General features: G+C 36.5%; 1 protein-coding gene across 1 annotated transcript in view; it reads right to left on the bottom strand.

The window, feature by feature from the left end:
- Positions 1 to 27,034, bottom strand: part of Itga4 (integrin subunit alpha 4) — a 72,588-nt gene that overhangs the window by 10,246 nt on the left and 35,308 nt on the right. The window contains 7 exon segments of the mRNA XM_090342526.1: positions 1,977 to 2,067; positions 4,380 to 4,466; positions 4,884 to 4,963; positions 5,619 to 5,714; positions 6,863 to 7,013; positions 16,327 to 16,403; positions 17,861 to 18,010. Of these exon segments, the coding sequence (XP_090198652.1) occupies positions 1,977 to 2,067; positions 4,380 to 4,466; positions 4,884 to 4,963; positions 5,619 to 5,714; positions 6,863 to 7,013; positions 16,327 to 16,403; positions 17,861 to 18,010 (732 nt within the window).

Raw genomic sequence — 27,034 nt, forward strand, 5'->3', positions numbered from 1 at the left:
TACCATAATGATTCTGATTTACCATTGAATATCATTGTTTTGCAAAACATCATATCTGTCTATCTAGCCCATTAAACAACGCTAAGAACATGCAATGCTTTTGATTTAAAAAAATATTTTATGGACATTATTTCTTTACATCTGAAAGACAACCAGAATTTTAACCTTACTAGCTAAATTTTCTAAAAGAAACTTTTCTCAGTATATTAATACTCCTAGGTCATTATAGTGTTCTTTACTTTTAAAAACATGATTCAATGGCACAGATTGAAACTTTCTCAGCAAGGACCAAGAAACACAACAAATCAGAGAAAGGCTGGAGAAGTGGGACTGCATTAAACTGCAGAGCTTCTGTATGACAAAGGAAATAGTAAATTAATTAGGAAGCCTAGAGAATGGGAGAAGATCATCACTAACCACACAAAGGACAAAGGCCTCATATCTAAAATATATCAACAGCTCAAAAAATTGAATCACTCCAAAACTAATCTCCAAAGTAACAACCATCCCATTAAAAAATGGGCCAAAGAATTAAAGAGAGTCTTCTCTGAAGAAGAAACAAAAATGGCCTATAGACACATGAAGAAATGCTCAACATCTCTGGTCATAAAAGAAATGCAAATCAAAACAACTCTAAGATTCCACCTCACTCCAGCTAGAATGGCCAAGATCAGGAAAACGAATGACAACAGATGCTGGAGGGGATGTAGCCAGGAGGAATCACTACACTGTTGGTGGGAGTGCAAACTCATTCAACCACTATGGAAAGCAGTATGGCAGTGCCTCAAAAGACTAAACATAGAGCTCCCCTATGACCCAACAATTCCACTACTTGGCATTTACCCAATCGTCCAGAAACAAGGACATACTAAACCACCAGCACAATGATGTTCATTGCAGCACTATTTACCATAGCAAAGATATGGGATCAACCCAGATGTCCCTCAGTTGATGAGTAGATCAACAAGTTGTGGTATTTGTACACAATGGAATTCTATGCTGCTGTCAGAAAGAATGACATCGCCCCATTTGTTAGGAAATGGAAAGACTTAGAAAAATCATATTAAGTGAAGTAAGTCAGACTCAAAGGAACATAGGCTCAATGGTTTCCCTCATTTGTCATAATCAGTAGAAACCTTGGGCTCTCCTAGCAGAGATTTACAATAGAGCAAAACCTAGATACAAAAGGCCATACAGAATGACGCTAAATGAAAGGATCTCTAGGATATAGAAACAAAAGCCATGTAAAGAGTGATTTTTGTCCTTAATGTACTATGTTATCTCTCATGTCTTTTGCTGTCCCTTGGTTATCTCATATTGTTACAGTATTTCACTTTGTTATCTGATATATTGCATATATGCATATTTGATTATTTGAAATTGGATAGGGAAGGGGGGAAACAAGATGAGGGCTGGGGTTGGGGGGAGGGAAATGGGGACCAAGACATGAGAAAGGGTATCAATGTATGTGAATTAGTGCACCTTCTATCTGGCGAATATAATGTAACACTTTTATTAATTACAATAAAAATAAATGAAAAAAATGATTCAATGATTAACAAAGTTATCATAAGTCAGACACCTATAGCTGGAAAGGCTGGATAAGTCAACCCTAAATGGAGAAAAGGAACGTTTAATCTTCCTTTACCATGTAATGTTTGGGTTACTAGAGAGCTGGAACCAACTAGAACTTTCTCAGATTTCCGTCAAGTCTTCCCTTAGCCTACTTGCAGATTTAGCTCATGCCATAATTCTGCCAGTTCCTGATACTACCTCTGCTCTGTAGACCAGGAGCAAGAGAAGCAACAAGAAGTGGGGAAGAATTAGCCTGATCCCCAGTACAGCAGCCCCTAATAAATCACGGCTGACAATAAATCATGGTCTGTGGAGTCCAAGTTATATGGCAGGGATGGTAGCAATGCATTAGAATAAACTTGCCAGTTATTATATATATTAAAATAAACAGCTTTTCTTACATGGAAAGTGAAATTCATTTTCTCTTCCATACATGTTCCTGGCTCATTGTCTTCATGTGATCCGAACACAAAGGAAGTTGGATTCACAAAGCTGACAGGAACAAAATCAATTAATTAGGTTTTCCTCTTTTTTTCCTTTCTGTTTGTTTGCTTGTTTGAGCTTAAGTTCTGGACTTGGATGCTGTCCTTGAGCTTTTGTGCTCAAGTCAAGTGCTCTACCACTTGACCCATAGTTTTTTTTTTTTCTTTTCTTTTTGTGGTTTATTAGAAATCAGTCTCATGAACTTTCCTGCCCCAGCTGGCTTTGAACTAAGATCTACATATTCCAGCCTTCTGAATAGCTAGGATTTGCAGGCATAAGCCATAGGCACCTGATCTTGACTATCTTTTTAGACAGTTATATCATTTTTTTTATAGCTAATGCCCTACCCTTGAGTCACAGGCCCACTTCCTGTTTTCTGGAGGTTAATTGGAGATAAGAGTCTCAGGTCCTTTTGTCCCCAGGGTGGCTTTGAACCTTGATCCTCAGATCTCAGCCTCCTGAGAAGCTAGGATTACAAATGTGAGCCACCACACTCAGTGATAATGTCCCTTCTTACCTATACTTTCTTCTTTTATTGAAACCTTTCCTTGATCTGCCAGTTCATTCTTCTCTGATATTTCTTTCTCTTTAAGCCCTCAACTGACTCACCTAAAGTTGGAAACTGTGGAAAAACTTGTTAGGTGTCCCCTAAGGACATTACAGTTCAAACTAACCTGTTTGTGAGTTATTTTTATTCTCAGTTCTTGCTGTTTATAAGGACCCAAGGTCTGAGAAACAAGTCAAGCACCAATGGGTATAATAATTTTAAAAAAATAGCTGGGTGCTGGTGGCTTATGTCTGTAATCCTTGTTACTCAGGAGGCTGAGATCTCAGGGTTGGGTTCAAAGCCAGTTGAGCAGGAAAGGCTCTGAGACACTGATCCCCAACTAGCCACCAGAAAACTTAAAGCGGTGATGTGGCTCAAGTGGTAGAGTGCTAGCCTTGAGTGAAAAATCTGTGTCCAAGCCCTGAGTTCAAGCCCCATGATGGGAAAAAAGAAAATAAGATTGTAATTCTTTTTAACTTTAGACCAGATAGGTGGTCAGCAATGAATATTGAATTGAAGAATGCAGTTTTATATTAGGTAATGTTAATTTTATAATAGCTAATGTTAGGTAATAACAAATTAGTCACCCATAATAAATAGGAATGGAATTATATATATATATTACATAAATATGGTTATATATATGGTTATATACATTTTGTGCTCCAAATAACGAGATGTGATAATTTAAAAATGGATACTCATCATAGAAAAATCAGGCGGAAAAGAGAAAATATATTCGAAACATAATAGCCCGAATACTGGGGATTTTCTTAATCCCCTTTCATTCTTTCTGCATTCAGCTTTCCCATATATAACTACTAAAATCTTGAGGAATTTGACAGGCTCAAGAGTTGCAAGAGCAGATATGGACACTTGTATTGAGTTCATACCTAAACCCATTTTTTATATAGCTACCTACTGTTGTGAAGAGTGGGAATCTGGCAGGTGTTATACTTCTTTGAACTTTACTATTGCTTGGATCACTTGGTATAATTATGTAGATTTCATGTTGTGAAACTCTAGTGTCTCTGGATTGCCAGTGCACAACTGGAAGGCTGTGTCCTTCTAGGAATTTATTTATTGGAGCTCTTTCAGTATGAAATCTCAATAGCTGAGCCTGGATCTGATGTAGTATCAGTAATGATTACAGAGTAGACTAAAATAATGAGCAGCTAGCTAGGTACTGGTGGCCCACAGCTCTAACCCTAGCAATTTAGGAGACTGAGATCTAAGAAGCACAAATAAAAAGCCAGAGCAGACAAGAAAGTCTGTGAGACTCTTCTCTCCAGTAAGCTACCCAAAACAAAACAAAACAAAAGGTCAGAAATGGAGCTGTGGCTCAAGTAGGAGAGTGCTATTTTTGAGCAAAAAAGCTTTGGGACAGCACTTATGCCTTGAGTTCAAGGTCCAGGACCTACATGAATAAAAACCCCAAATGGGTAGCTAAGCCAGGAACTACACAATGAGGAAATGGCTAGGAGGCGTTAAAATTAAATTTTAGGGGGCTAGGAGAATGGCGTAGTGGTAGAGTGCTTGCCTAACAGGCAACCAGCCCTAGGTTTGATTCCTCGGTACCACATACACAGAAAAGGCTGCAAATGGTGCTGTGGGTCAAGTGGTAGAGTGCTAGACTTGAGAAAGTTTAAGGATAGTGCCCACGCCCTGAATTGAAGCCCCAGGACAGGCAAAAAATACTAGCATGCATCTTACATTAATATAAGAAGCAACGCAACCAACTCTAAACTTTATAGAATCTCTTGCCTCTACTTACCCATGAACAGTTAGCATAACTTCATATTTTAAAGGTATTGCTAAAGTCATTGAATTATCCTTTAAGTCATCCAATTCTTCATTATCACTACAGAATCAGATAGAAAAGAGACTGTTGAAATACTCTGAGCACATACACACACACACATATTCACAATAAAACCCCATCTTTAGAGAGAACTAGATACTACTATGTATATCTAACAGAAGTTTGATTAATGCTTTACAAGGCAGTGATAAAGACAAATGTGGTTGTCAGAAGTTTCGAAAGAATAGGGCCGGTAGAGATTTACTCTCATTATTTATGTTTTTTATGTGTGCCTAATGTTTCTTTTTAATGATTATATAAAAGAAGCATTTTTTCTATAGAAAAGCAATGAAACACAGCTTCATGGCCCCCACTCCCCTCAAATCTCCCCAAATACGGAGATGTGCTTCTTCAATGCATTATTGCTGTTATTAATAATATTATTATCCTTATATTTTATTTCACAATGAATGGTACCAGGAAGCATGCACTGTGATGTTGAGGTCGTCTTTTGCTATGTGGAGGGAGCTTACATCCAGGAGAAAGCTAATATCCATCTGTAGAACACAAACAAAAGATTCATGTTAATAACAATCTAAAATGTATTTTTTTGTAATCTGGTATTTAATTTCCTCTATGGTTCCCCCATCCTCCCCACTATGGAACATGGAGCTGAGGATATCATCATTGTGTAAGCTACTTCTTTCTTGTTAGTCAGACATAGGGAAGCTTTGCGGTTTGTGGCAACTTTAACATGCAGGCATTTCCACAAGTAGCATTCAGAGACAGAGCTTTCTCTGAAATGTGAAGACAGGCAGGTCCAGAAGGACAGAATTAGAGATGCTTTAACAACTTGACTAAGGACTCTTGCCAAAAACACCTTTTTGTATAGCAGAGGTAACATGGTTGGCAGACAGGGCCACCTGGGGTGGGGTGGGGGGAGTGTTGAGGAAGGCTGAGCAGACAAGCAGAATTCTGATTGACACATTCACTTGCCCGTCTCAACAGAAACACAACCCCCTTCCCCTGAAGGCAGTGAGCAATGCCAAGAATATAAACACAAAGCTCAAAGATTTCAGGGTGAGTTGGGTTTGCTTTCATTGTATCATTTAGCTACACATCCTAAGTGCACATCTTTTTTCAATATAAAGGTAATGGATACCATGAATGAAAAGTTAGCATTTATGAAAATCTTAAATGCTAAATACTTACTCTTGAGAGATGATCTATATATATATAGCCAACGCTACAGTCAAGTTTTACTGTTCCAGAGTTGTCTGTTACTTCACAGTTTATTTGTTTTTCTTCCTACAAGGGAACATAAGACAACTGGTTTGAGTAGAAAGAGAAAAAAATGGTAACATATGTGTAGGGTTCTTAAAAAGAAAGTCATTCTACAAGCATTTACTTTCCTAGGAAACCACAATCTAGTTAGTCTAGGAATATGACTATAGAAATACAAAAGAATTTAAATATATGTGCACGTGTATATACTAACATTCATGCAAATCCTTCATGACAATCCCTTATAGTTTTCTCTCCCATTGTGTATTTTTTACTTAAGCTAAGAGATAATTCCTTGAAAAATTAGGATATAAGGAATGTTAGAACCATATTTTATTTTTCTGTCCAATATGTGAAAGTGTGTCATCACAAGGAATTTAATAAAAACAAATGAATTTACAATAGGTGTACTTTAAATATATTTTGGCTGACCACTTGGAGTTTCTCCTCATTCTTTGGAAACAGACTCCCAATGGTTCCGCTAAACGGTTAATAAGTATTTGTAAGAGGTCAAAAGCCTTTCTCAAATGCCCTTGGTGTAAAAAGGTAACCTCTGTATCCAGGGTGGGTAAATGGCTAAGGGATGGAGACATCTCAAAGGAGCAATGAATGGAAGCTTTCCGCATTGAAACTCAAACTTACTAATATCTCATTTATGGATTTAAATGCCCACGACAAAGCAAAGCTTGACTAACACCACTTGAGAGTAGGACTTCGGCAGTAATGGACATGGCTAGTTCTGGTGTGCTGACCTTTAGGGCAAGAAGACTGAGAAGCAGAGCTGAAAACGAAGAGCAGTGACTCCAGATGCTTTCAGTAGAGGATAATAGCATTCAGTGTAAGGACTCCTGCCAAGAATGGCTGTCAAAGACAAGCATGGGAGGAAGTGATGGCTCCCACGCAGTCCTCTCCTTCTGGCTCCCAGAAGCAGAAAGCTGATTAATACCCTTGTACTTGTATCCTAAGTGACTCACTTTACAGAGCAGGGGCATGTATACATGTGTCCAACTAAGTGGAGGCCCATAGGACAAGTCTAAATATGTACTTAAACTCCAGACTGCGTAAACACTCAAACAGCATAGGATTAGGGCAAGTGGATTAACCTATTTACCGTTCTTTTAAAAAGTAAACAAATCTAAGAAGCTCGTGATATTATTGTATACAGTACCTACCAGGTCTAAAATCTTAATGAAGTAAAGGCCTGCAGGTAAGTTGACATGAAGCTTCGTCTCATAGGCATCATCTCCGCCGTTAAACAGAGACACATTCAGCATCAGTGTCTTCATGCTTCCGAGAGCAAGGTAGGTCTTATTTTCATAGGGCCTAGAAATGAAGTGATATTATTTAGTTTGCATTTAGAAAATACAATTCCATGTCCACATATATAGTATTTATACCGATCATAAGACATTTAAACAAACACCACCCATGGGGATGACACCATGGAAATAGGTTTAAATTCACATAATGTTTTATTTCATAAATTAATATGTTTCTATGACATACAAACGCTTAGCCTAATTGTGATTAAGTTCTAAATACTAAGTCCCAGTGATTGTAAATAGAGATTCCCTCCTTGAACACTTGTATGTTAAACTTGTCATTTAAAATATGATGTAAAAATCAACGTTAACAAATTCTTTTAAAAAAAGTTCAATATTTCAGATAAATTCAGTCAGGTATTGCTAAAGAAAGTTTTAAAAAATATTTTGAGATGGGTCTTTTGCCATCCCTTGGTTATCTCATATTGTTACGATTTTTCACCTTGTTATCTGATATATTTTATATGTGCTTAATTGGTTATTTGAAATTGGATAGGGTAGGGGGAAATCAAGATAAGTGGGAGGAGGGTAGGAGGGGAATGGGGACCATGTCAAGAGAAAGGGTATCAATGTTTGTGAAGTTTTACACCTTCTATTTGGTGAATATAATGTATCCCTTCTATTAATCACAATAAAAATTATAAAAAATATTTTGAATAAAGCAGTCTTTCTATTTTACTACTTTTCTGCTTAAGAGTAGTTAAAAATTATCTTCAAGTAGGCCTACAATGGAATGGCCATTCAACAGTGCAGTTTAAGAATATATCTTGGTCAATATCACCCCCTTTTATTATTTTCCTCCATCTTTTCCACCCTCATCCCTTCCCTCAATATTTTTTTCTTTTTAATTTGTAGTCATGTACTGGATTTTAAGACTGAATTCTCCTTCCCCTTTCCCTGTTTATTCTTTAGTCCTCTCCCCATGAAACTCCACCCCATTTCAAGTACCAGTTTCCTAGTGTTTATTTTGTTCACGCATGAGTTAACCTTTCTAAGGAATTCCAGTCTCTTAAGTCTGTAATGTTAACCTTGTCATTATTCTGTAATGTTTTGTAGAGACAAAGAAATTTCTCCTTTTCTTCAAAGTTTTTAGATAGGCTCTGAACTACTGGGCTGCCCACCCAAATGATTAAAAAGTGGGAAACTTGGAGAAAAGTGGATGAGAAAACAGGAAATGTTTTGCTTCATAGGAAGAAAATATGGATAAGATAGGGCATACTATTACCAGCTAGTAAGAGGCATAAGAATCTATAAGACTAGAATTAATTTCTGAAACAAGGTAGGTTGCCACCTCTACCAAAATTGGGCCAAATTATAAAAACAAAATTGCATTCCACTGAGGAACTACAAAGAAAGGATTGCTCCAAATCCAGAGCTATGAGTTTACATCCTGGAACTACGACCAGTTCGGGGTGGGGGATGCCAGCATTGCTAAGCTTTATCATTCATAGATAGATAGATAGATAGATAGATAGATAGATAGATAGATAGATAGATAGATAGATAGATGGTAAGATTCACGCTTGACCAACATTATAAATTCACTGGAATCCTCCCTGTTTTAAATGTGAGGAGCATTAAGGTTGAAGGAACTTGCTCAAAGGCCACAGCTACCCTGTTTTAAAGCCTCAAAACAATTTCACTTTTCTTAATTACTTTTCACCCTGAGGAGTGGAATAGCTCAGTGCTAAGGAAAATGTTAAATTATAGAATTCTGTGATTTTATAAATGTTCTCCAACCATAGTAAGGTGTTATTATGTATTAATTTAAAAATGAGTAAGAGTAGGTCAAACTCCAAAGGGATGTAAGCAGTAACGTGAAGAAAGTATAGCCATATAGGAAGAGGCCAAGTGAAATGAACTCCAGCAAAAGGAAGCACGAGATTTATCCTTATGGTTGTTAGTTTTAATGTACTATGCGAAGCTATTTCTTTACTCCTCAAAATTTCCCCCCCCTCTGTCTCTCTGTCTCTGTCTGTCTGTCTGTCTGTCTGTCTGTCTGTCTGTCTGTCTCTCTCTCTCTCTCTCTCTCTCTCTCTCTCTCTCTCTCTCTCTCTTTCTTTCCTTTTCTCTTTTCTTATGGTTTATCCTTTGTTGTTGCTGTATCTGACTTTGGTACCTGGTGTATTGTGTATACATTTATTTATTTGAATTAGGGAAAGAAAGGAGGGGAAAACAAGATGATGAGACCAGGGACAAAGGATGAACCAGGGTAACCACGATATTCACAAGACAATATATCAGAAATGAAATCTACAACTTGGGAGAGAGTGGGAGGAGGGAAAATGGGAGAAAAGTAGGGGAAGTGGTGACAATGTTTAAGAAAGAATGTGCTCATTACCTTATGAATGTAACTGTAACCCTTCTACACATCACTCTGATCATAAGTTAAACATTTTTAAAGAAGAAAGTTATTAACAGTAAAACAGGTAAACAATTCATGCAGCATTCTGAAGGTTTCTTTGTTTAAATTGAACCACATTTGTCTAGGAGATAAGGGTGTCAATGAACTACCCATGAAATACCAAGCTAAACACAGAAGAGGCATGTAATAATTTCTTTGGAATTGACCAAAGACAAAGGTATCTATGGATGGTTTAAGAACATGTTTCAGAAGACGTGCTTTGAAGCACTACTTGAAGTGGGAATGAATGACTGTAATTGAAATTTTCTGTACAATAAAACAGACGCTATGCACTCCCTCACATCAACATACCTAAGATGCATTTCTCCTGCTGATAGCGAAGGTCAAGGACAGAATTATATATAAATATAAACAAACATTGTAGATACGCAGAAGGAGTTATGCACAAAGAGCTCTGGGAGACCAGCGAAAGGAAGTCACTTTTGCCTGGGAATTATAAAGTCATATTGTTTTGTTTCTCTTCTTCTGACTATCTGGCTTAACTACACCAAAGAAATCCTTTTTGTCATTTTTTAAGTCTGAAAATTTCCTGACAGAGCCTGAGTTAACCTGTACTACACCCTTACTTTGTTTGCTTTAAATATATGTTATCTCCTCCAACCTAATCATCACACTTCTAAAGGCTCATCTTCGACAAAACAGACCAAAATCACACATTGAGCCTGATCTCCCAGGGCCTTGTGGATAAAAGTCCTTTCTTTTTAATAACCTACCTGAGGCCTTCAAGGGCTAGCCCTTCCTTGCTTCATTCTCTACTATACTGGCTTTGTTTTAGCCATATTTACCTACAAACAGGTTATGTTTTCCCTCTACCTTTAACACCTTCTCTTCTTCATGCACCTGACTTATTTGTGCATGCTCTTGAACATTTTGCTTCAGTGCCAGTAACACTTAAAAAAGTACTTCCAGCCTGTACTCATTGCTAACCACCTGCACCATGCACTGCTTTCTTCCCCACCACAATAAGCCAGTGTTCTCTCCCTCACCCCTCTCTCTCCCAACACTGGTACAACACTAGTGCCTCTCTAATGCAGTATTTTCATAATATCAAATGAAGTTTAACTGGAGGAAAGATATCAGATTGACATTATTATGGTTTTCTCAGAGCCTAACCACATATGTGCAAAATATGTGTATGCATAAGTACATACATGCTCACATGTGTATATAGCTATGTGTTTGATTAAAACATTAAAAAAGCTGGATTATCATCAAGACATATCAAAAGCCAGTAAATTATTGAAGAAGTTATTGACTTAAAAGCTTATGGAATTATCAACATAAATTCTACAGAATTATGATTTGACACCCATAATTATCTCTCCTGTGATGGTACAAAACTTCCATGTTTACCTAAGATCAAGGTCATGTCTACAGCCATCACATGTGTTAGTGGTAAAGGCTTTCCTCAAATTCATGATCCTTCTGCCTCAGGAGCAGTACCATTCTAAGTTCCTTTCTTTTTTCTTCTGAGAATAACAGAAGCCTCAATTCTTTACATGTGAGTGGCTAGCAACATTTTCCTCAGAAGTCACACAGCATTGTAGAAAGTGTTCTACCACTCCACTGTTGTTGGTAAGACTAGGTTTGAATTTAGGCGCTCATACTTGATAGGCAGGTGCACTACCCGTTGAGCCATCTTCTTGGCCCCTCTTTGTTTTAATTATTCTTTAAGCAGCCTCTTACATATTTTTTTACTAGGGCCAGCCAGACTGGATCATTCTCATACCAACTCCTGCCTGCCATGAATCTTGGAATACCAACATACACACCCTCCTGGTATTGTTGGTTAAGATAGAATCTCACTTTGTTCCAAATCTGACCTTAAACTACGACCCTGCAGTCTTCACTTTCTGAATAACTGGGATTACAGTGACAGTCACCACATGTGGCTTCCTCTAGTTGGGGTGTGTGTGTGTGTGTGTGAATTCTGGGGTTTGAACTCGAGGCCTGAGTGCTATCCCCTTGATATTTCTGTTCACGGCTGGTGCTCTACAACTTGAATCATAGCTCTACTTCTGGCTTTTGGGGGAGGGTTGTATAATTAAGTGCCAATAAGAGTCTCAGGGCCTATCCTAAGCTGGGAATCTTCAGTTCTCAGCATCCTGAATAGCTAGTTTTACAGGTACCATTGGTACATGGTTTCCTCCAGTCTTTTTTTTAACACCCCTAAAGCACTCCAGATGCAAAAGAGAAAGAAATAAGGAACAGTTCTATGTATATCATCTCTAGCTTCTGATTCTTGGGTCTGAAATGGAAAGTTGTACAGTGCTGGAATGACACGTAATAACTAACAAAGCAATCATTCTTAAATGCTGGCTGTTACTTTAAGTGTAGGAATTAGAGTGTGTGTGTGTGTGTGTGTGTGTGTGTGTGTGTGTGTGTGTGTGTCTGCTGTGGTATAGTAGTGGGTTAGGTCACGAGATGTCTGCTTGGTGACCATGTTAAAGGAAGTGAAAACCATAGCTGACCCTCACACACCCCTAACCACACTGTAATCACTTTACAATGAAAGACACTTAACGAGGCCCCCACTATAAGCGTCAGCCTGACATTAAAGTTTAATTAAGACTTGTAGAAAAGCTGCCTAGAAGTAGACGTGTATGAAATATTCTGGCTGGTAACCAAAGCATTAGTCACTGAACACCTTTGGGAGAGAAGCTGGCACTTAGTCAAGCAACAGAAGGAGGAAGCACTGCAGAAACAGCCAGGTTCCAAGACAGCAGCAAATTAGAGAGAACAAGACTCCTGGTTTGTCTTCCATTTTTAAAGTTCTTTTGCTCCACTGCTATTGCTTCAATTCCATGATCTGAAACATACATTTTACTGGATCTTGATTCATTCACAGATGCATCTGAAAGATGCACCAGTGTTCGATGTGACATACAGCAAAGGACCAGGTGCACATCTGGACATGTGACAAAGTGAAGCAGAGCTTTCCCTGGGATCTGTCACTCATTCTTCATTAAAACATGCATAATGTAGATTTGAAATTTACAGAGGAGCCTTGGATCCACAGTAAGGAAGGCCTTGTGACTACATGCAGTCATCATTTAATGAATAAAATAAAGGATAAAATTGAAAATGGATGTACTACTGCATGAGGCTCTACGCTTTCCTGAGTGAACAAGAGTTTATTTTGCAAGACATGTTACATAAGTCTCGGTGAAATAAATCGCCTCATAAGAGGAATTGGGGCTTCAGAGTTATAGTTTGTAAGTTAGATGCTAGAACAAAAATATTATATAAACTGATAGTGTCCTCCACTGTGCCAAGTTTTGGGATGTATTCATTTCACAAGGCATGGCCTGCAGCTAGTGGACTGTGAGACAAAGTAAAACATTAGCTTTGTATTTTTTCACTATTGGCTGTAGCCACTTTGTAATCATAAGGAAAATGTTAAAAGAACTAGAGGGAAGACAAGGATCACTATTCACTCTTTGGTGTCTTCTCACCAACTCGCAACTACCATTTTGTCTCTAGATAGCTTGTTATCAAAATCAGTTACTTTGTCATACAAGTCACTATTAGTCAAATACTATAGGTACAGTTTAAAGCATCTCTTAACTTTGGGAAAGCAGTCATTCTGGAAAATCAGGCACCCCTTATCCTAGAAGTAAGAGAGAGGAACAAAAGGAAAATGATATTGATGTCAAAAATGGAAGATTTGCTTTTAAGTTGCCTGTATGATGACTGAGACCAGTCATTTTATTTGCCATTTTCATAAAGACATATTTCCCCATATATACTGAGAAGTGGAAATCCATGAATGTGTTTCATTGTCTGAGCATTGACATGCAGGAGAAGCCTCGACGTCATGGCAGGATTAGACAGTCAATCTGAACACTGTTCAGTGTTTCTCTTGTAGGAGGCAGAGAGACAAATATCTTTGCCTACAACAGATTCATACACCCAGGGCTCATAAATATCCTGAGTGGCAGTGAAGTAATAGCTGGGATACTGTGGGCACCATAAAGGGTCAGATTGTCTCCTGTTACTGAGAAGGGAGACAGAATGCCCACATGGAAGAGACATACTTCTGTGACAGAGGATAATTTGTCAGAATGCAAGGCAGTCTGTCAAAAGCTTTCACTGTGGGTCTGAAAACTTAATTAGAAGAGTTCTCATTTGAAGGTTCCTAAAACAAGTTATTATTTACCTAAGAGAAACAGTTTGTTACCTTCCCGAATGATGCAAAAAATCCCCAGACACAGGATTGGTGCAAGTGCTACTTCTAATTTTCTAGGACTGACTACCCACTCAGTTATGCTGGCAGCAATGCCAGGGCTTAAACCACACACAAAGGATGGATGGTACTCGGAAAGTGTTAATTTTGGTTTTGGCTAAACCCAAACCTTTATGATAATATGTGTCCCAACCATAATGTGCACTATTTTCCCTGATGTCCCTCAGAGTATATATTTCAGTGGGTGTCTGAGCTGCCCTACATAAGTGATGTTTTTCTCATACATACCTATGGAGTTTAATTTGTAAATTAGACTTCACAAGTGATAAACAATAACTAATAAAAATGAAATCGTTTAAAAAACCAAAGACTTAAAATCAAATATGTGACTAAGATTTCAACCCAACCTGTATTTACAACAAAGCATAAGAAATGTAGGAGTAAGAAGCTAGAGACAGTACCACATTTAAAAAAATTACTAATGGCTACATAATAGAAGATTATAAAATGGATTCTCCAATTAGATTCCAACAATAAATAAAACAGAGAAAAAAAAGATTGATCCCTAAGTTTCTGGCTTGGTATCTAACTAATGGTGATATCAGCCCAGGATTATGTGGTACCCAACAGGACATGTCTAACCGGCATTAACAGTGCTGGAAGATTACATGAGGTCACATTTGTAGGCAAGCTAATCCAGAGAAAATTGGTAATGAGGGAAAGACATGAGTGAGACGATGTAGAGATGTGAAAGACCCTTCAAAGAGTCAAGAAGGATAGTGTAGAACAGAGGGAGGCAGACCATAGACTATCATTACAGATATTGAAGGACAAGAGGTTCAGAAGGGAAAGTACAGAAATGTCCAGTGTTCCCGAAGAAAGTTCAAGCACAGACTTAAAAGTGCCCTGTGGAGTTTTAGTTGAAACTTGATCTCTCTAACTTATACACCTCCCGCTTTATCCCTCACACTATGTCTCTCTGTGAATAAATTAACATTTTATAAGTACATAAAATTCTACTTGTTCTCAGCATTATCTTCTTTCCTTGACCATCAACATTGACACTGATTTCTGGTGCACTGGGAATTTTATCTTAAAATTTCCCTGTACAGTCTTTTTTGTTCCACAGTTTAGGGATCAACTTCAACAACTCTTTGTTCTTCATTTTGCCATCTGAATTCTCTTTAACTCCACCTCGTTCTATTCTCCACTGGGCTATTTTATCAGGAATTCGGTAGTTTTTTGTAACTCCTCTTTCTGTCCTCTACAAGAATTTCTTCTCTTTCTAAACTCTTCAAATAAATTTGCTCCCCCTCAGTCTCCAAGATTTGGTCTGTAGATCTTTCCTCTGTAAAATTCACATTTCCACTCTTTAGGCAATTTCACAAGTCATTAATGTGTAGATGAAATTCCAAGTATGACTTTGATATGGATGGTGAAATGGAGAGTTACTTACACATACAAAATTGAATGGCTTTTTGTTGTTGTTTTGTTTTGTTTTTTCAAGGTCCTGGGCCTTGAGCATAGGGCCTGGCCACTGTCCCTGAGATTTCTCAAGGCTAGCACTCCACACTTGAGCCATAGCACTACTTTTAGCATTTTCTGTGTATGTGGTACCAAGAAATTGAACCCAGGGGTTTGTGCATGCTAGGCAAGCACTCTACCACTAGGCCACACTACCTACCTGCCCCCTAAACGGGCTTTTTTTTTTTTTTGGCCAGTCATGGGGCTTGAACTTAGGGCCTGAGTGCTGTCCTTGAGCTTTTCTCAAGGGTAGAGTTCTATCACTTAAGCCGCAGTACCACTTCACCACTTTGAGCTTGTGTGTGTGTGTGTGTGTGTGTGTGTGTGTGTGTGTGTGTGTGTGTGTGTTACCAAGGAATCAAACCAGGTCTTCATGCATGCTAGACAACCACTCTACCATTAGACCAAACTCCCAGCCCTTTAACTGGCTTTTTAAATAATCTATTCTAAAAATGTCTTGCCATTTTTCTATCTGAACACTTCTCATTCATGTTCTCGTCTCCCATATTCCTAGTACAAGGGACCCTTGACTTGTAGAACATGGTTTCTCTCTGGTTATCTGATGAATAAAATAATTTGAACATAGAGGAGTTAGACATACTACAAAATTAAAATTATCTTCTATCATAAAATAATACTAGCCACCAAATATTTATCTAGCTTTTACTGTGTTAGATGATATTCTAAGCACTTTTCTTTGTGCTTTTCCCTTTATATGCATTATAGGAGTAAATTAGTTTCTTCATTTTCTAATTTGTCATTATGCATTGTTTTATATATTGCTTTTTATGGTATGTCTTTTACAATGATAAAAAAAGCTAGCCATTGTGTAGCAAAAACTTATTTGCTACTCAAGCTCTATTACTAGCTACTTCCAAATGTTAAAATATAACTGTTACTATGATAATGATATCCCAAGGCACAATTAAATCCTGAAATATCTTCTAAGTTAAAGCATGCTTCATAAAATATCAGTGCTCACACGTTCTCCTTCTTTGAAAATCACCAGCCTTCAAGGATCATGACTGACATATAGATCATTTAGTTTCTCCCAGCAGAGCATTGTCCTACAGTCGTTTAAATGATGGTAACTCCCAGGGAGTTAGCAGATCTTTCCTTAGTAACCACATACATGCGCCCATGATGCCATTTTGAGGAAATACACTTGATTACACTTACTTCATAAATCCAATCTTTGCAGACACCTGTAAATCAGCTGAACAGTTTTCATGGGCACAAAATCTTGCAAAGTTGATCTGAAAATAAAACAGGATAATATTTATATTTTAGTACATTGAACAGCTATATCACATTTTTTTTTCAGAAAATAAACTGTGACACAGAAGGAAAATGAAATTAATATATCAAATCGATAACAGATTATTGCTCTCTGACTTCAGAGACTTAGAAGAGTCAAATAACATAGTTGAAAAGCTGAAATTAAAAAAAAATTAGAAACCCAGGTCCTTCTACTAAGTTACTTTTAAAGCCCAACTTAAGAAATAAAATGAGATGAAAGTTAGAAGTACTTTAGATTCATTTGGAGAATATTAGCTGTCAAAAACTTTCTTTCCTTTTTGTGGTACTATGATTTGTTCGTTTCCTAAGGGTTTAAATGTGTGCTTCTGACCATGCCCAAACATATCTTGTTAATGACAACTTTATGATATGGGTAGTAGATACTTCTAACACATGACAATCAACAATTCTAATGAATTGTTCGTGAACATGAAACCTTTTAGGATAAACTTTAGAACATAGCTCAATTAATTATGATGCAGGTTCTGTTTTAAGTGCAATTGCTCCTGAGAAGTGGCTAAAAAAGTGTGTAATGAAACTTTTGAAAGGGAAATTCAGACAATAGGGGCTCATGCCTAGAATCCTAGCACTCAGGAGGTTGAGATTTGAGGATTGTGGTTTGAAACCAGCTAGAGTCAGAAAGTCCTTGAGACACTTATTGCCAATTGACCAGTGAAAAAGCTAGATGTGGGACTGTGACTCAAATGGTAGTGTGCTAATCTTGAGCAAAAGGTGCACAGTAACAGAGCCTAGGCCCTGAGTTCAAGTCCCAGATCTGGGAAAGAGGAAGATAGGAAAAGAGGTATGGGGGACAGAGAAAGAGGGGAGAGAGGGGAAGAGGGGGAAGGAGAAGGAGAGAGAGGAGAGAGCAGGGAGGAGAGAGGAACAGAGAGAGGGAGAGAAGGAGAGGAGAGGAAATTCTTTTTCAATGTGATTATTTGTGTTTATAAATTAAGAAACATGAGCAGGAATTTTGGAGTGAGATAAAAAGGATCCATAAGAAGGACAGAGAGGTTGAAGAGAAAGTGGGACAAAAGTGAGAAAGATGAAGGTAAACGGAATCACATGATGGCATGGAATTAATAACTCATGGTTCAGTGTCCTTCCATTGTGTTTTCTCTCTAGCAATGCATTTTTCTTCACTAGCAAGATGAAAATGATGTAAAATTAATATATATATAAAATGAAGAATAACTGTTGTAGTTCAATGCAGATTGAGAAAATATCCTACAGGAAACAGAAAAAAATAAACATGGAAATAAAATATACATAGGTCTATTATTATTTTTAAAAATCCATAAAATTGTTAGGAAGAATCCACATATTTCTTTTCATTTGTTTAGAATTATAGGACGTTTTTAAAAAAACTCTTTAGCCTATCACATGATGTTTGAACAGAGAAAAGCGAGCCTACCGTTTTCTTAATTATGTCCTTTTCTTTCTTTTGCTGTAGAATTGGCTGAAGTGGAGGGAATTCCTCTGCATTCCGTTTGGTAATTACATGATGCCCAAGATGGTAACCCGCTTCTATCTGAATTGGAGTGAGAATGTCCCGCACATCTTTCTAAGGAAATTAAAAGCCATTGGGCTTAATAACACAAAATAATCACAAAAAGATAGATAGATAGATAGATAGATAGATAGATAGATAGATAGATAGATAGATAGATAGATGCATATAACTTCTATCTTCCATAAGGCCAATTTCAATCAGAATCAAAGCAAATCTTAATTTGTAAAAGTGTATTTGGACAGCTATGTATGCATACACATAGTGCTTCATAAAACTGCATGATGGAAGCTTTTATAATTCATATGCTAGACTCAACAAATAAAATAAAACAATTCAATAATAGATTCAAAAATCACATTTGGACACATTCCCTTTCATACTATCTTAATGCATTTTTGTCACTCGGTATTATAAAAAATGTCCAAATGTTTATTTATAAATGCTGTCAATCATTTGAGTGATTCTACTCAACATTATATCCCATTTTATATTATGCTGTAGTGAATAGGCACATAAGTGGTGTTACACTCGACGTAATCAAGTACGCTTTCTTATATTTCTCAGTTATCTTAAGATTCAATTTGGACTGATTTGATGCTATATCTCTATCACAAAACATTCTTTTTAGGTTCCTTTTCCCATTGTATTTTGCAACCAATTATGACTCGTACAAAGGAAAGTTATTCACTTCATATCTTTAAAGTTTATATCTTAGTTTTTATTAAATTTTTTTATCATTAGAAGTTTTTACGTTTATTGTGCTATAACACTTCAAAAATTTTCTTAGATATATTTAACAGATATACAGGAACTATAATCTATTTGAAATCTAGTCTGTATGTAACTTTCAAATTTAATCTATTAGTAATTTGTATTCCTCAATCCTATTCATATTGATGTGTGGTGAACAAACATGTTTGAATAAAAAGATTAAAGAAATTATTATCCTCTACCCTAAAGACACACTCTTAATTTCATTACAACTCGTCAATTAATACAGTTTACTCTTTATTTCTAAAGGCAGTTTTTGTCTTTATAGGAGATGTTTGTCATAATCTTAAAATGACTGTACTATCTTTTCATTAAATATCTATTAGTATTTCCATTAAAAGAAAATATACCAAATTAATACTAAAATGACATTTTTAATATGTGTGTGCAAAAACAGAAATATTCAACCAGGAAATAACTTGAAAACATTTAAGAGTCAATTAAGTAAAGCACTTCATCAGATAGTAAAAGTGTCTGACACCTAAAACAATTATATGCAAATTACATAAAATATAATCTTTCTTACAAAAACACTTGTCCAAGCTCTTTCTGGACAGAAATATGATTTCCAAAGTGCATTGAACAAAAGAGACCCTCTCCTTATCAAGAGCATAGCTTATAAGATGTAACTCACAAATTAATTCATGAGAATTTGTAATAAAGTTCAATTGACATGTTATATGATATGACAGTCCCATGACAAATCTGTAGAATAAATATCCTAAGTGTAACAAAACTTGAAGGTCCTCTCAGGACTTGAGAGGACCATCTTTATACTAACAATTTAATCTTAAAGTCCAATTTGGCTTTACTTTTCATTCATCCATTCAAATCTACAGATTCTTACCTTAAAGAATACATTCAACAAACTTCTTGACAAGTAAAGAGATTCAAGTGTATTGAATCATGCTAGGCTAGACATAGTACCTTAAGCCATACTCCAGTGTTATAGCTTGATTTCCTCATAAGAAACCAGTGATTGTGATAGGCAGACATTCTAAGAAATAAGGCAATTTGCCATTGTTCTATTTAATGATTGTTATTTCAGAATTGGAATGCTGTACTTAATTTGATATCCTTATATAATTAGAAAAAAGGGATAAAATGTTTTCTTCTCACTGACAACATCTTCGTTGTGATAGTATCCAGGGGTCAGAGCAAGTGTTGTAGAAGTGGAGTGCTGGTGGAGTCCACCATCACCTATTAGTAACCTAGACAATTAATGTAACCTACCTACAACTTGGTTCCCTTGTGTGAAAATAGCAGCACAGCATATGAGATAATTTGTTATGATGATGATGATGATGATACATTGTTGGGATGGTAAAGTGACAGAAATTATGTGAACTATTGGCTATTATAATGGCTACATATAATGCCTCAAATATAGGTATAGAAGAAAACAAGGATTACAATAAATACATTTCTTAAAATAAATGCAGGGAGAAATTCAGAAGAAATAAAAAATTGGACTACTGTCAATTTGTAAGCATTAAATAGAAAGAGAGTGATGTAACAAATATTAGGGACCTATTAATGAAACAGTATCTGGCTGATTGGAGAGTGAGTTCAAAGAGTCAGTAGATCTGATTACTTTTCCCTTCTACATAGAGATACTTTTATTAAATAAGTTGATAAGTAAACTTCTTGGTATCTAATCTTGATTATATAGGAATGCCACAAATCAGGGCCAAATCCCAAGCTATTGACTTGTGAAAATGAAACAGCTTGAAGCCTTGAGCATTACAATAGCAAACTTGATTAAATTATTCCCTAGGTGCAGGAGCTAGACAGCCATTGATTGTACTTCCACATGTCCACTGTTTTAATTCTTCTCTACAAGCTTGCTTTGACCAACTCACATGTTATTTAATTCATACTAAATTTCCACAAGGTCTTCTCTACATCTGGTGTATATTACTTTCATTATCCTAATTAGCTATTAATTATGCTCTTTTCTCAATATATAAAATGAAAGTGCACTCTTGCAAGAACTGTATTTGACAGACATTCACACTTACTTAACTTTAACAACTCCACCTAAAGACAAATGCTGTAACACAAAAAACATCTTAAAGTGACAAATTAAGTATTTGAGAGGGTAGGTAATAATTTGCTTTAAAATTTTCACTTGGATAAGCATGTGCTATTATATTAAAAATAATAGTACCATGCCCTAAGTTTATGTATAATCACATAAAGCAAAGCACCTACAAGCATGCAAATTAGCACATGCCTAAAATTACACCAATTCTGCTTCTTGCCTGAATTTCATGGAAATCTGTATTTTGAGCCTTCTACTGTCCTATTGTATACATATATTTGAAATGTATTGGGAAGAGAATATACTACCAAATTAAAAATTATGTCAAGCTTAAAATATTTATCAGGGGTTTACAGTGAAGAGTCTCGGGGTACAAAATGGGAAGTTACCACTCTTATTACAGCCTATCATCAATAATCATTGCTCACACAAATAAACCAAGAGGACAGCCATCTAATTCATACCCTATTTAAATAGCTGGGCAATTAGTAGAGAATAGTTTTGAGGAAGACCTATAATGTGTGTGCTTTGAGATACCTTCCTGATTCTGATGGTAAGACCAAGTCATAGGCAGGAACTGAACCAGGACAATCATGTAAAACTATAGCCTATTTATCTAGTAAGTGTCATACAACTGGGAGAGAATTATCAAACATTTGAGTCTACAACTTCCTGTAAACGGACATCCTTCCTAAGAAAAATGCCCCTCCTAATAGAATCCACCCTAATTTCCTCACACAGAATTCCTTAAAAGTACTGAAAATACAGCATTCATGAATCTGTTTATAAGGTGTTCTTTCTGTATTTTTAAATTATATTTAAGTAGTTGTAAAAAAGGGGTTTCAATTCAATATATCAGTTTATAAGTACAATGCATCTTTATCAGTGTCACCCCCTTTCATTATCTTTTTAGATTTCTCCCAGACCCAACCCTATTTCCATTTTCACACTCCCCCCCACACACACACTCAAACACTGAATATTGGGAATGAATTCTCCCACCCTCCTGTCTTCTTATATCTATCCCCTTCTCTTAACCTCACCTCCCCTGACACTTCTGTAATTAATTGTTCTAGGCATAATAAAATATAATACTACAAATACATGAATGATAATATCCTACTTTCAAAACCTTACAATCTAAAAAAGAATTAATATATGTTGTGATAATCCACTTCTATATAAAATATTAGTACAGTTAAGGAGTTTGATCACACTTAGATTTTTCAGAAGAAATGTGTTCATTTTTTTTGACAGATCTGGGGCTTAATCTCATGGCCTGAGCACTGTCTTTTGGGCTTTTCTCAAGGCTAGAGTTCTACCACTTGAGCCACAGCACCATTTCAGGTTTTTTCTATGTATATGGTACCCAGGAATCAAACCCGAATCTTCATGCATGCTAGGCAAAGCACACTTACCACTAGGCCAAATTTCCAGCCCCAGATCAGTTTATAATATTCTACAGTTAAAAAAATAATTGCTTTGAATCAAATGATATGTTACTACAATATATGCATATGTTGGTTAATGATATAACCAAATGGGACAAAAGTAATACACATAAAATATTTACTAATGAATATTCATTTCATTGAAATAATTATGGAAAGATAGGTTTTATAAGTTATTTAATACATTAATAATAATTTTATGCTGGTGGCTCCCATCTATAATCTTGGCTAGGACAAGGTGATCATAGTTTGAGGCCAACCCAAGTTTCCAGAAAGTTCACTAGACCCTTCTTAACTGGTAGCTAGTCACAGTGGTATAAATGTGCCATCCTAGAGATGGAGAACCTAAAATAGGCGGACTGAACTCCAGGCATGTACCTGGGCAGGAAGTGAGAAGTGAGATTCTGCTAAAAATTGAACAGTGTGAAAAGGGCTGGAGATATGACTAAATGGTACCAAAGTGACACACACACACGCATGCACACACACACAAACACACACACACACACACGAATTACGCAGAAGAATAATTTGTTTTCTGTGTTTCAGAAACCAAATATTCAGATAGCTAAGCAATCCATGTCATGGTTTAGCTCTGTGCTGTCCTTAAAGCTTCGTGTGCTGATGGCTTGGTTTCCAATGAAGGTTCAGTGGTACTGACATTTAGAAAGTGATGCATCTTGAACTCTTCTCAATCTGCTGGACTCTTGGGAGGTGACAGAAATTAAGGAAATGGGATTTCAGTCAGGGGAATGGATCTTTGAGGGCTTCTTTCTTGTCCTTTCCTCTCACTTGTGCAGCTGCTTAGCTCCACAAGGTGAGAAGCCTTATGCCTCACCACTAGCCCAGAAACAACGGAGCTAGCTGGCTGTGGACTGAAGCCCTTGAAAACATGAGTCAAAACACATTTTTCTTCCTTTACTTTAATTGTTCTCAGGTATTTAGTTGCTGTAATGGAAAGTGGTCCAACCAAAAATGAAAAGAATAATTCTGTGTCTGCCTAGGAAAGGAGGTTAATTGATTGTAATATAACATACTGACATCAGTGAACTTACTATGTTTCAGTATATTTGTGGGAAAAGTTGTCACAGGGCCAGCAATTATGCCAAGTATTTCTAGCTTTAATGAAAATTAGACACATTTTATTACTACATTTATTACCTCAGTAAAACATACTTCTCTTCAAATATCAGTGAATTTTCAATATATGGGTTTTTATCAAGATCAACCAATAAATATCATCTAGCTAATAGTAAGGGAAATATATCGTAGCTATTCTAATATCTAAAATGAGTGCAAATACTTGTATATTTCAGTAAATCAAAAATTAAAATCTCTTGTTCTTTAATAAAGTTGTGCATTTAAGTTCTAGTTTCTACTTTAGTAGAACACAAAAATTTCCTGATTCTTATGAGAAAAAGTGAAGCTTTATGTAATTATAATCAACTGAAATAAAATGGAGAAAAAATTTATAAAGCCAAAACATTTTTTTCTTTACTTCTTATGGGGGAAAATAATTGACCCCTCTTATCAAAATAATTCTATATGGCATTCTTTTAATTATGACATGTATGCTAAGAAAACTTCAGATAATACACGTGGCTCTAAATTCTCTCAGAAGAGTAACATGTAGAATTTCTAATGCTAACGATGTCAATGCTTACCAGATTGTTAAAAATGTAACCTGTTTTCCAAGAAGTTCTAACACCAAACTAGAAAATACAATGAAGAGAGAAGAATCTGGCAATAGTTCAGGTTTTAGAATGAAATCTGAAAGAACTGTGTTTTCTTTATATTTTAAAGCTTTTTGTATGCCATAGTTTTCCCTTAAAAACTGTTATTATCTTTTAGTAGTTGTACAAATTAGTTGCCTTTCACCAAAGAAGTTTATGAGTATATTACATCTTGATCAATGTCATCTCTTTCAACATTCTCACCCACACTTCCCAATCCACATCTTTCTTAACTTTAGATTGATCCAATGCTTCAGTGGGCTTCATTACGACATTTTAATATTTGTATATGATGTATTTGAATAACGTCTACCCCTATCACCCTCTCTGTCTAATGGTCTCTTCTTTATTCCCAAATAATAACTAAATTCCACACAACAAGGGATGTGATATTTGTCTTTGAGCCTTACCTTCTTACATGTGGCCTATGCCCTGCTATTATTTTTTAATTTAGTTTACCTTTGTTGTAAAGGTGATGTGCAGAAGGATTCTAGTTATATACATAAAGTAATGAGTATATTTCTGGTCCAGCATTGGTACTGCTTTCCTTCCACTTTCTCTCCCCCTCCATTCCCCTTCTCCCAAGTTGTAAAGTTCATTTCCAGCCTAGCATCTTGTGAGCAGCGCTGTTGCTGTGGCATTGATTCACCCTTTGTCCTTCGTTTTACCATTTTGTTATTCCCCTTTCCTTCCCCAACTCAGATAAATGAGTATATAAGACGCCGGTTACCAGAATAAAAAGCAGTAACTACAGGGGTTAACCCAAAGGGGGGCGTTAAAAAAAAAACTTAAGAAAGAACTTTAAACAGTACATTAAAAACAACCATCTTCTTTCCATACCTTGGAGTTCATTTCGACTGACATCATTTTATATGGTTATATGCACATAGCTACTGAGCTAATATGATCCTCTGTTAGGACTATCCTAGACATATGTTAACTGTTACAAATGAAACCATACAGCTATGTTTCTCTGGGTCTGGCTTACTTCACTTAATATTTTTTCCAAGTCTATACATTTCCTTATGAATGAGGCAATGTCATTCTTGCTGGTGGCAGCATAGAACTCTTTTGTGTATACATAACACATTTTCTTGATTCATTCATCTACTGAATGGCATCTGGGCTGGTTGCATATCTTAGCTATGGTAAATAATGCTTCAATAAACATAGCTGTTCTGGTAGCTATGGCCTTGTTTGTGATCATTTGGGTAAATACTCAGGAATGAGATTGCTGGACCAGTATCGAACACAATGTAGTTACTCATTAAATAGCTAGAGAATTGAGTAAAGATATAAGTTGAACTTATTTGGCAGGGCCAACAGGGACAATTGTACAAGTAAAGTGGGCCCAACCAGCAGCTAGGGAGTATTCTAACAGTTGGGGATTATAGGACTAAATATATGAATGACAAGTGTGACATTTCATTGTAAAGAATATTGAAATACAATGCACATGTATATTGACACCTCTGACACTGGAAATGTTTTTTGACAGACACAATCCATCAAGGCAACATGGACACTTTCTAGTTTCCTTTTGGCTATTGTTAGAAAGGTAGAAGAATGTGAGTTGCCTTCTGTGCTTTCACATGTAGATATTATCAGGGTTAATGTTTCTTAATGCCTTGGGTGAAAGTGGGAATGCAAGTCATGACTTTATTCAGGGAAGAGCTTCTGGACCAAACCCAGAACTAGGCAGCTGCTTTTCACACAGGGCTGTCACCTTCCTATATGTGAGTGTAAATGGTAGCTCAAAAGCAAAGTAACTTCCAAATAGAAAGGAAGATACTCTCAAAATAACTTCCAACTGGAAAGGAAGACATTCAAGGAAATGATCCTCTTTTTTGAACTCCCCATTTAACACTTTGGACTACAGATAAACATTCACAATATGGCTCAAAACCAATGTTGTATTGCACTGCTTTCAGAACCATGGCAACACTACAGGTATATGTTTATAGAAACATAGAAACCTTTACTACATTCTAATTTCTACCATGAGCTTATTTTGAAGAAGGCTTATAATTTATATAATTTTTCCCCACAGGAACAATGCCCCCAAAACACAAACATAACCATCTCAATTTGCTGCCATTCTTATAATTTCAACACAATGTGCTTTTTGTAATTATCCAAAGTCAGCCTTTAACAGTCTAAGTAAGTTATCCCTAAAACTGACTTTGTATGAGGAAATCCACACTAAAGAAGGATGAAAAATAAAGAACCTCTAGCAGCCCTACCAGGCCATCAATATTGGCAGTGAACCAGAACAGCAATGATTTTGGCTGTGAACCCTCCAATAGCTGTATTCTGGTAAAACAATAAAAAAAACTATTAGGGGAAATGAGGAAATAGCATAGAAATGGCTGGTCTTAGTATTACACAGTATATTGGAGTTTTGGTGATTTTTTTTGAATTTGCTTGGAATAAGTTATTAAGGGAAAATCAAGTTCTAAGCTGAGACTGTTATTTGGGATTCCAGAAAGGGATCCTGAGAATAGTTTGGCTTTTTCTTCTGACAATAGAGTCTCTGATGAGAATCTGTCCCCTCATCAAAAAGGCTTGGCACTGCTTCATATGCTAACAGTTGACCAATGTGGGGAGTATGATGATCATTTTGGGACTGGGCGTTTTAATAAAAAGACACATGAAATTGGCTGTTCTTTGGCAGTACATGCCCCAAAGCATCCTGAGCACTGTCATCCTGGCCCACAGATGATCCCCACCCATGTCACAACTGTGCAAGTTCCCACTGACACACTTGATGATGCTGGCACAGAGACAGAGACAGAATCCAAATGCAGCCATACTGGAGCTTGCTTCACTGGAGTCCCATGAAAAACAAATCAACTTCCCGCCTTCCCACAAATCACTGCCATCTCCCACTAAAAAATAATATCTAGCCATGGAATAGGTTTGAATCTCTGCAACAGTAGTCAGTATGCACATTTCCTAGCAAGTGGATACACAGGGCCAGAAAAATAGCAGTCACAGGAAGGAGAAAGGCAAATTTCAAAATGTGGTAAAAGTGAAGCAGGTATACTTCAGAAATCAGCCTGTGAATCATCCAACT

Source organism: Megascapheus bottae, chromosome 12 (assembly GCF_031878675.1).
Source record: "Megascapheus bottae isolate mThoBot1 chromosome 12, mThoBot2.hap1, whole genome shotgun sequence".
NCBI lineage: Eukaryota > Metazoa > Chordata > Mammalia > Rodentia > Geomyidae > Megascapheus > Megascapheus bottae.